Genomic DNA, 11,355 nt, shown 5'->3' with positions numbered 1-11,355 from the left:
ATCATATAAATATACTGTATAATCATATATACATACTGTGAGCTTTAATGAATAATTGCAAGTACAAACATGCAGGTGGATCTGACAGAGACCTGTGATAGACAAAAACCAGCTAGTGCAGTATTTTGTCAACAAGTATCTATTTGTTTTTGCACTTGCATTTGCATTTGTTGGATAATGAGAGAAAACTAGATGTCACAACTGTATGTGAAATGCCACCGTCAGCAGAAATCATTCAACCTGTACGATATTATTGATCTGGAACCAATGGCAAAGCATGGTTTGTTTTGGGGAGGGGCTCTGCTGGCTCTTTTGAGTGAACGTTGGTATTGAATTGATACTGAAAACCAACATGCTGCCCTGCTGCACTGTACTGTAAATGGTTTGAGAAAGGACTGCGGCTCCAGCATCATAACCTCTCTGTGTGACCAGTCAAAAAGGTAAAAAAAAAATCTCTTACATTTAACTATATTTGTGAATTTTATATGTTATTAAATGCAAGATGGTTTGTGTCATATAAACAATCAAAACTTTTAATCAACTCTTTTTACCTGTGTAATTGAAATGACCTATTCCAAATGCATTGCAGTGACATCCACACATGTGCATATACACCCTTTGATACTACATCATTGATATGTTTTGTAGAAAGCTATGGAAATGTACACTGCGTATCAGAGGCAGGGAAAACAGCTCGGCATCATGAAAGGGCGAAATATGCATCACACATAATGCCTGGCTAATCCTAGTGTTGACAGAGAATGTGGATCGTTCTAGATGTCTGTTGTGTTTGTGCTGGTGAGCATGTGGATGTGCATTGAGCAAAATCAAAAGCTTTAATGCCAGTTTGAATGACTGCCAACAGAATTGAAAGACCTCTCTCTGCCTGTCAAATGAGTATACCGTGCTAAAATAAAGCCATTTCTATTCTATATCTAATGTTATCAACTCTAGTAACTCAAGTAAAAGTGTTCAGGTTATTCACCCTCAGCCTTGATGTTGATGTGTTTTTGCAGGGCTCAGATCTCCAGTAATGACAGGCCGGCAGAAGCTTTTGTCCCTCTGGATTTGGCTGTTACTTATGGTCGCTCTGTGCCCAGGTGCACAGTACACATACGGTAAACGTGGAGGTTTCTTCAGGGGTGGAAAAAAAGGTGACAGTAAACAAGGTAAAGAAGGTAAAGAAGCACCTCCCTCTCAGAGTCGTGGCTTCTCCAAGCATGGCCTGAAGTGGGCAGGAGCAGCAGCAGCTGGCGTGCTGGGAGGCTCGGGCACCGGGTACGGGCTGGGGTTGCTTGGTAGGCCAAAGCACGGATCTAAGAACCATCATGGCCACAAGACTACCTCCTCTGAGGAAGATCAACGGCTTTACTACCAGGAAAACCAACGATATCACAACCAGTCTCGCTGGAGAGCCTTTGTTAAAGCGGCTGCACCTGCTCCCACGAGTAACATCTTTCTCACACTTGGACATGTGGTGCCTTTCCTCATAGCAGCCTGGATAAGAGCGATTTAATCTGACCACTCATCACTGGGAAATCTATCAATTACAGATGCTGTCAGCGAAAATGCAAATCAAATAAAAGCCACTTTAAACTAATTATCCTTCTGCCCTTTATTGACTAATGTAGGATGAGTTTGTCCAAGTATTTTCTTTAAAATGGATATATTAGGCTATTAAAGGTGAACTCCACCAATTTTACACATCAGAGTCTGTCTACATGGTCTTGGTAAGTTGCATTGTGGCCCCACAAGAGAGTTGAACAAAGTGTGTTGGTTGGGGCTGATGATTATAAGTTTGAAAAGGAAAGAATTTGGCGGTTTGCTCCTCCTCATCTCTGCTTGAGGCTGCCCAAGGCTACTAGCAGAGGTCACACGAATCTCCGACCAAACTGTCAGGGATCACGTTTATTTTTAACTGTCAATTATGAGTCATGTTCTTGGTATTTTTTATGGGACTTGGTTGGATTTAGAAACCTCAGGGTTACATTCTACATTTACCAAGAGTATGGTCTACAGCCATGCAATGGCGATGCTAACATGCTGGTGTCAAGTGCGTGTATCAAAAGCTTTGCCTCAAATACTGTTTAAAATTTCCTGATTCAGAAATGAAATCATTCATCTCAGAAAAACAAGCATTCAAGACATTATCAGTAGCGACAGAATAACAGAAAGTTGCCATCAAAATGGTGGCTGACATATAAACTGCAGGTAACTGCATTGGTAAGGAAATGGAAGTAAATCTTTGGTTCACTCTCTTCATGCTATACTCTGGTATTATTCTAATATTTAATTAGTTTAAAGGCTATAATAAACAAGAATGCGTGATAGTGTTTGTGGGATAATGTAATTTAGGGGAAACCGTTATTTCTTTCACATATTTTATTTAGCACATACACATTCATGACAAACCATATTAAACCATGTTAGTCATATCAGTTGATGAGTACTAAAGCATTTACAATTGCAAATCAGAACCAGAAGACTGACACAGATTCATTCAGTATGAGCTCAATGACACAGTTACAGAATATCCAATCCTAAAGGGAAATAAGTGCACTTTACAGATATTCTACAGCCTATTTTGTATGAAAAAGTCAAACTGTAATTTGAAATGGAATAAAAACATTTTGCCAGAACCCTGGATGGAACATTAAAAACAGATTTACAAGGAGATTAAAAGATTAAAAGAGAAATGTGAAGTACAAGTGGCTGGATAAGAACAAAATAAAAGACCATCACTATAAAAGGGAGCATTGCAAGGATTTGGACAGTACTACAGTACAGTACTGACTTCTCATTTTGATTTTACATATACTTGCCAACAACTTCACAAAATACAGACTTTAAGGAGGAGTGCAGCAGTACACTAGCAGTTTGAAATGAAGAACAATCATTTTTCTTTAAACCGAACAAGGTTAAAATCCTGTAAAAATGGCATAATTGAGAGCATACAGTGTTTATTAATTAATACAGCCTGATAAAGGAAAAATCAGCTGAAATAATATCAAACACAAACTAATAAAGGAACTATAGTAATAAATACAATATATACTAACTAAAAAAATACAGCCGTCAAATAAAACATCTGAGTTAAAACATTACAAACAAATTTTCTACGTCATTACTCGAGAGGCACACACCATGACAGCCAGAGGAGGCTAGAGTTTGGGAAATACGGGTATTTACAAGCCCACCAACACCTATGACTGCAGATCTCATTGAGTTATGGGGAGATGCATTAAATGAGAGGAAGACGCAGATATATGGACCAGCTCACGACCAAGCAGCCTGGACAGTCTGGAAAATTAGAGTGTCTCTGCAAATTTAAAGAGTACGCCTGGAAATATAAAACCACAGTTGGCAAAAGCTATGGAATCAAATCTCCAAACCCAGACAGGAGTCTGAATGTAAAACACGACAGTGCAGCGACAGCAGAAGAAGTAAAAGTCATAAACCCTCCTTTGTATTCCATTCCATTTATAATTTCCACTTCTAGGAAATTCTAAGCCAGTGTTTCCAGTTAGTCAGTTTCACAGTTCAGAGCCAAGAAGAGAGAGTTTAAGATTAAAGCGTTGAATTGTTGTGGGCTTCCTCTGCTGAAAAAAAAACCAAAATCAAATCCCAGATTTCACCCAAAACAAATGCATCTATTGTTCTCAATGGCCGCAGGCAAAGGGGCAACACCATTACACCACTAATAACGTCATTTCCTGCACATCAAAGGACACGTGTTGATCGATGCCTCCATTCTGTCGAGGGCTATTACATGCAATCCAGGATTTTACAGGCAGCTGAACAACAAACGACATGTGAGTGTCATGTACCTGAGAAGGAGAAATTCTTTACTTTGAGGACTTCTTCAATCACATTTCGATTTCTGTCATACAAGTGTTTAACTGTATATTGTTGGATAGCAAACTATTTGTCCAGAGGGAAGCCCTCTATCGTTGAAGAGAAGTTTACATATTTGGTTGTCATGAGGTGATTAATAATGGTCATTAATAAAGGAATCTTTCAGGGTCATATCATCTTTCAAATAATAAACACCATTAGGGATAAATGTTTGCACCACAATGTGCAAATACCTTATCTTGTGGCCATTAAATCACCTTCCAGAGCCAAACATTAAACCAAATCACTCACAATAGATGGTTCCCCACATAATCACAGATCCATTACCATAGTGACAAAGCCCATACACAAATTTATTTCTCCTTTCTCATTAATAGCTCATCTAAAAATGAGGTGAAAAGTCCCTTTTCCTCTTTAAGTGTCTTTGTGAGAGGCCCTTAGAAATAACAGGTGTCTGAAAACCGGCTGAAGGAATTATGTCTCATTTAGTTCCCATTACCAAACATTACATTACATTGCTCTGACAATCTAGAAATCTGCTTTAAAAGCCCACTTTTAATCAGTTCAGCTTCCTTGAAAGCTGAAAAACACTGAAAATTAAATCTCCTTTTGATTATCCAATTGGAAAATCAGCCTGTTGGATTGTTCTGTACTGATGGAAGTGTGGATGGATGATGTTATTATGTTAGTTGGATGTTTCTGGACATATATAAAACTCTTAGTGTAACATTCCTCTTTTACACAGTAGCAGATATATATTGTCATAATACATTGCCACAAAAACTGAAATAAAATACCCTGAATCTGTCTCTATGCATTCAGTGTTCAATGATGAGGAGTGAAAAAGTGCAAATAACAGAGGTGCAAAATAATTTCGCAGAAAAACAGTAGTGCAGCTTATACAACATAAATCTGATGGTTTAACTGTAAAATCTAAAATGCTGCCTCTTAAAATGTATTCCTTCATTTACTATGTACACAAGCTAGTTTTCTCTGCTGATACTAAATGTCTAAACAAATATGACCCAAAGATCTTGTATGTATACATCTATTGTTTGTGTTATGGAGATAATATAGGTTAGTGCTATGCAGACGTGCAGATATAACAGAGGACATAGAATACATCCAGGGTGAGGTGAAAGGAGGGATGATTGTTCTCACTGGAGCAGGAGCATGCTGGACACAAGCATTAAGAGGGAGGAGAAAAACTGAATCATCCCGTAGCCCATAGGACTGCTGCGATTCTGCTGGGACTGTTGCTCAGCTTTTCGTTCCTGCAGAAAACGCTCAGAGTAGACCATGTACTTCTCAACACAGCGCCGGGCCTTCACTTGCTCAATTAGGGCTGGGTATCCAATCTCCTCGATGCTGACGGTGTCATCATCCTCTTTATCACCTCCACTCTGACTGTTAGGAGTAGGGGTTGTTGCCTGTTGTTGGCTGTTGCCCTGATCCTTCAAAAGGTCAGTACTGTTCATACAGCGATCCATGAATTTTTCATAAGACTCTGCCCGTGGTGGTGGCTTGTAAACATAATCACGGCCATAGTCCTTTTCATCTGTGGACTGGGAGCCATAACGACGATACATGTAGTTGTTGTAGTAGTACTCCTCTTCAGGGTTGCGGAAAGTGAAATGTGGTCGAGGGAAGCGCCCTAATCCATACCCGACAGCCATTCCAGCCACAGCACCGACTCCTGCTGCCACCATGGCTTTCTTGGCAAAACCGGAAGACTTGGGTTTGTATCCCATACTCTCCACAGAACGAGAGAAAGGAGACCCTCCCATCCCATAACCACCATGTCCATAGCCTCCTCCACCATAGCGGGGACTGAGGATCTTATTGTTTGGGTTCCAGTTGGGGTAACCACCCGGGTAACCTCCTGCTGGATTCGCACCAGGCACACCCCAACCTGTATTTCCCGTATTTCCCCCTCTGACTGGATAACCACCTCCCGGATACTGGTTAGGGTACCCACCTGGATTGACACCTCCCCTGTTAGGATATCCTCCAGCAGCTGGGTACTGGTTAGGATATCCTCCTGCAGCTGGGTACTGGTTAGGATATCGTCCTGCAGCTGGGTACTGGTTAGGATATCGTCCTGCAGCTGGGTAGCCACCTGCTGCTGGGTAGCCACCTGCTGCTGGGTAGCCACCTGCTGCTGGGTAGCCACCTGCTGCTGGGTAGCCTCCAGCAGGTGGATATTGATTTGGATAATTGCCTCTTCCTGCATTTTGGTTGGGATACCCTCCAGCGGCTGGATAACCACCCGCAGCTGGATAGCCACCTGCAGCTGGATAGCCACCTGCAGGATTCTGGTTGGGGTTACTACCAACTCCTGGTTGACTGGCTGGGTTTTGTCTGGGATATCCTCCTGGATTTGTATTGCCTGTTCCTGGATGAGGGTAGCTTCCACCAGAAGGATAAGGGTTGGTATTTCTGTTGGAAGTGCTTCCTGGTTTTGATTGTGTCCCACCTCTGTTGCTGGAAGATGAAGTCCTCTTGCTGCTGCTGCTGCTGCCCCTTTTAGCCAATGTCAATTCAGCATTCAGAAGAGACATAATAAGAAGGGACACGAGAGCCGTCTCACACAACCTCCCCATGACTGCCCTAAAGACAAGTGCTCAAAGGTTATGATCATGAAATAATCAAGTAACACAAAAACAAACATTGCTTTCACTCGTCTGTTTCCACATTGGGCCTACTTTTTTTGTATAGGATGACATTTTCATTTAATTTTCTTTCTTTTTTTTCAAAATCATCAGCAAATATATATAATAAACCATATATATATAATTCAAATAAGGCATTCCATGTTCAAAAAACAGAAGTTAGAAACTTTTCTAGTCCTACCCCCCCCCCTTTTTTTTTTGCTTTAACAATACACTTTCATGATTAATATGAAAACTCAACTATCCACCACCAGTGTCCATAATACTCATCTCTATCAAATCAAACAAAAAACAAGTCCATCCTGTATCCGTTCAAATATATTATCTTTAAAAAGTCTTTTAAATTTGATTAGCGTTCCACATGTTTTAATTTCTTCACTGCAGTTGTTCCATATATTAACTCCTTTGATTGTGACACAATAATATTTTGTCCTTAATTAATGCTTTTTCCTCTCAGGTCATGTTTACTTCCTCTCATTTGAAACAACCCTTGGACACTTTTAGGTAATTGTTTATTTTTTTTACTCTGTATATGATTTGGGCAGTTTTGAAGTCAACCAGATCATTGAATTTTAGTGCTTTTAATTTAATAAAGAGTGGATTTGTTGGTTCTCTATAAGTAGTTTTGTTTACAATCCTTTATTCTGTTTGAGGTCCCTCACTAGTTCAAAGTCAATGTAACTCAACCACAGCAGAATGGTCTCTCCTTCTCTCCAGTCAACTGTGTGACAAATGCAATCCTTCAAGATCAGGCAAACAAGATGGTATTTTTCCTTGATGATGCTTGACGTTTGAACAATTTCAGTGTTCCAAATTAATGGATGTATTAGTCTACACAATCCACAGCAGAAAAAAGTAATCATCAGATAGAATACTGTTTCGTGTTGCCGTTTTCTCATGACATGGATTGCCATTATACCCCTTTCTCTAGTGTTTTAAGCGCTTCTTTCATGGTGACTTGATTTGTGATTTAATTGACTTGTCTTGCTTGACATTTAGCAGTGACTTGACTTGGCTTACTTGAGTCTAAACACAGTGACTTAGGACTTGCTTGAGCCTTTAAGGTTAAGACTTGAGACTTGCTTGTGACTTGCACATGTGTAACTCCCATTTCTGATATTTGTGAATGTGAACTACTTCCTCCCAAAGCCACAAACCAGAGACATGAGACTCAAATTTCTGATGCCATCCGCAATTAAGTCTGGGGCTGCTTCATAGACAATGAATGTGAAACTAATTTTGTAGTAATATTTAAATACCCAAGTAAGCTTTATTCTATAGTGACCTTTCATATCTGAAAAAGAAAATGTACCTGTATACTAGGGTTGGGCGATGTCTACAGAATTGGCATATGACGATGTCCACAGTGAAACATCATAATGGACGATGATATCGGGTGGGATAAATTACTGCATTTTGCTGTCATTTATGGTTGCGCTAAGTTTCTCTCCTCTCGTCTGTTTCACCACAAGTGGCACTGAGCGATCCTTGCATGTGTGAGTGTGTGTCCTCTGAGTGGAGCAGAGGGGAGACAGTGAACCACGTGAGGTACTTGAGGTGACGACAACTACAGTCGTTGCATTACTGTAAGTGCAATAAAAGCTCTGTGAGTAAAAAAGCCAATAAGAGTAATTTCATCCACGCAATAGATGGACAGACAATGGGGGGGCTTTTAAAACACGATGTTATGATGGTAGAGGCTCAGTGGTTGATGACTGTCAGCCATTTATGATGGACGATGGCATTGCCCATCAGTCCAACCCTACCGTATACTCAGAACATCCCCCTGGGTGTTCTCAGTGTCATCTATAACATCTTTCTCAATTCATTGTTTTTGGAAAAGCTCCAGACATTATCAGATGACATCACAAATTTGAATTTTAGCAAAATAATTTTTGGATTTGGGAGAGATTTGTTCATGTTCACTAACATTTTGCATGGGCATGGGAATAATATGTATGAATTTCTAAATTGGCTGTAGTTTCCCTTTTGCCATAATGCAACATGTAAGACATTGTACTGATAAAATGTACAAAACTGTTTTTGCTTCTATTGATGTCTATTGAAATAATCTGAATGAGAAAAAAATAAATATATTCTGGTAAAGTATTCTGTTTGAGCTCTTATTGGGTTGATTAGCTTCAGACCCACATTATAATTCAATATGGCTGTTTATTGGTTCATTAATTCTGAAACTTTAAGGATAACACTGTAAAAATGGTGAATTATTTTGTAAAGCAAGTAGTGAAAGGTAATTTTATGATACATTATTAAACATCTTGAAACCTCATACACCTCAAATGGGGATCTGCATTGAATGGATTGTAAAATGGCAATAGAAAAATGTATATAATGATTCAGTGTAAAAGAAGTTGATATAATGGTACTTTTACATACACCTTTTGGTTTTTGTACATTCAGAACCCCATACATTAATGTGAAATGTCTGTAGATATATTGGGGAGTTGCTTGCAATTACTGTAAAATAATGTTCATATGAAGTAAACCCCATACATTTATGGGAAAAGCCTGTAAATATATTGGAGAGCTGCTTGTACTTACTGTCAAATAATGTTTATATAAAGTTAACCTCATACATTAATGGGGGAATGTATGTAGATATATTGGAAAGTTGCTTTTAAATACTATCAAATAATGTTTATAGAAACTAAACCTAATACATTCATGGGAAAAGCCTATAAATATATTGGAGAGTTGATTATAATAGCTGTCAAAAAGTGTTTATATAATGCATACCCCATACATTTATGGGAAAACCTGTAAATATACTGGAAAGTTGATTTTAATTACTGTCAAATAATGTTTATATAATCTATACCCCATACGTTTATGGGAAAAGCCTGTAAATATACTGGAGAGTTGCTTGTAATTACTGTCAAATAATGTTTATATAAAGTAATGATTATTAAAATGATGTTTTTTGAAACTATTATCACATGATCTTATTTTTTGTACAGTGTAAAACCAACATTTACCAGGGATTTACTGTAAATAGATTGGATAATCACATAAAATAAAAGCCTAAAGCTCTCAAGATACCATTAATGGGTGTTAAAGGAGAGTAATTTGAATGTATTTTTTGTGTTTTACATCCAGAAATCTGTATTTTGAGGGGGAGTTCTTGTGGATGGATTGAATAATCCTATGAATTTACCAAAGATTACTGTATGAAAACAGTCTTCATTTAAATTTGGTAATTTTAAGGTATTTCTGCAGTCTTTTTCATTTTTAATGCAGATTTATCCATTCATTTAACATTCTAGCAATGTTTTAAAATTAGATTTTATTTTTATTTTACAATGGTTGGACTGTAAAAATGCAGACAATGTCCAAAGTAATTATCCATATTTTTAAAATAAATCTCTGTCGAATAACTAAAAGTTTTTTACTGTTATTTGACGGTAAGTGTTTGGCAACTTTTGCTGCCAGACTTTTTACCATTTTTTTACGATTTTTTTTTTTACAGTGCAGCCCTGTATGATTGCAGAGACGGGCAGATGATCACTTGTGTCAATTATTTTTCATAATGATCAACATGAGCTACAATGGATTATTATGTACCCATTTATATTATTCTATGGGGCATATAGCAGGACATAACCTCATTGAATATTTGATTTTAATTAAATTTCAATGATTCCAGCAGAGCATAATTTCATAATTTGGATAGTGAAAAAAACAAATACATATTCAAGCCTTAAGGACTGTAAGCAAATGATAAAATACACGTTTTTCTTGTTAATACATTGGGTAACGTTAATGTTAACGAACCAGTGCAGCACTGTCACCCTTGCTGGCCATTAGCCCAGATGGTTCACCACGATAATCACGTATAACGGAAATGAAGCCGCTCTCAATGACGCTACACACAAACAACTTTATAATCATAATATTAAGTATAACTGAATTATTTCTTACCGTGAATTGACGGTTTATCTGTGCGCTTCGACGTTAACTCAATAATATTGCGTTGTTGTCCTGTCGCTTCCTCACAGCTCCGTCTCTAGGCTTTGGGATCTGGGTCTGGCCTGGACGGGGTGTGCTTGTTTTTATGCACAGCAAGTACCCGCTTGAGGGGAAATAGAGGTGGGGAAACTGCAGTGACTCCGCATTCTGCTGGCCATTACGTAAAAGGCGTAAAATAATAAAAACAAAAGAGCTATATTTTTTCAGAAAACCTTCGTGTTTGCCTTTAATGAGCAGACAACATATAATGATTTTTTACTTAGCTTAGGTGAACTAGAACTAGCCTGATGAGCCTTATTGTATGAGTTCTAGTGGGTTTTTAACTATGACTTGTGGAGGACTCAAATATAAAGGGCACCTGATACATTAAATGTGCCCCCACTTCACAATGTTTTTCTGCCATACAGTGCACCCTATAGGACACCTTTTTTCATTTAAAGGGCCCCCAATTCTGCACTTCAGTATGTTAGACTTAGGGGAATGCTTTTTTTTCACTAGAAGAGCATCCATACAGAAGCTCCAGCTCACCCCATTACCACAACATCATAGGGCACTGCATTACATCCTCTTCATTTAAAGGGCACATCATATTTTCTTGTTTTTGAGGGTTCTTTACATCACATTTTCTTCCACTGAAAGGACACCATGAGTACTCTTCATTCCAGATTGTCACATATAGAGATACTCTATAGGACATGTCATCCTGATCCCACCAGTGACTATGACATTAATACAATAAAAATGTACCATATTATTTCTAAGCACACGTTTACGACCAACGGCTGTCTGTCGCATGCTCCGGTTATTAAAACAAGTGCACATCTGACGCCTACGCAACGTC

The 11,355-nt window shown here is 38.5% G+C and overlaps 2 protein-coding genes across 2 annotated transcripts; one reads left to right on the top strand and one right to left on the bottom strand.

The window, feature by feature from the left end:
• Positions 1–1,033: 1,033 nt before the first annotated feature.
• sprn2 (shadow of prion protein 2) lies at positions 1,034–1,574 on the top strand. Its single transcript, XM_042396270.1, has one exon. It carries the CDS (start codon positions 1,034–1,036, stop codon positions 1,514–1,516), a length of 483 nt encoding a protein of 160 aa, XP_042252204.1. The 3' UTR covers positions 1,517–1,574.
• Positions 1,575–4,588: 3,014 nt separating this feature from the next.
• Positions 4,589–10,596, bottom strand: LOC121885975 (calcium-binding protein P-like). Its single transcript, XM_042395836.1, has 2 exons — positions 10,467–10,596; positions 4,589–6,465 (listed from the first exon to the last, which is right to left on the bottom strand). The coding sequence occupies exon 2, from the start codon at positions 6,456–6,458 to the stop codon at positions 5,013–5,015; it is 1,446 nt and encodes a 481-aa protein (XP_042251770.1). The 5' UTR covers positions 6,459–6,465; positions 10,467–10,596; the 3' UTR covers positions 4,589–5,012.
• Positions 10,597–11,355: the final 759 nt, after the last annotated feature.

This window comes from Thunnus maccoyii, chromosome 19 (genome assembly GCF_910596095.1).
Source record: "Thunnus maccoyii chromosome 19, fThuMac1.1, whole genome shotgun sequence".
Classification (NCBI taxonomy): Eukaryota; Metazoa; Chordata; class Actinopteri; order Scombriformes; family Scombridae; genus Thunnus; species Thunnus maccoyii.
Note: the sequence above shows the minus strand (reverse complement) of the source record. Positions and strands in the feature narration are given on the sequence as shown.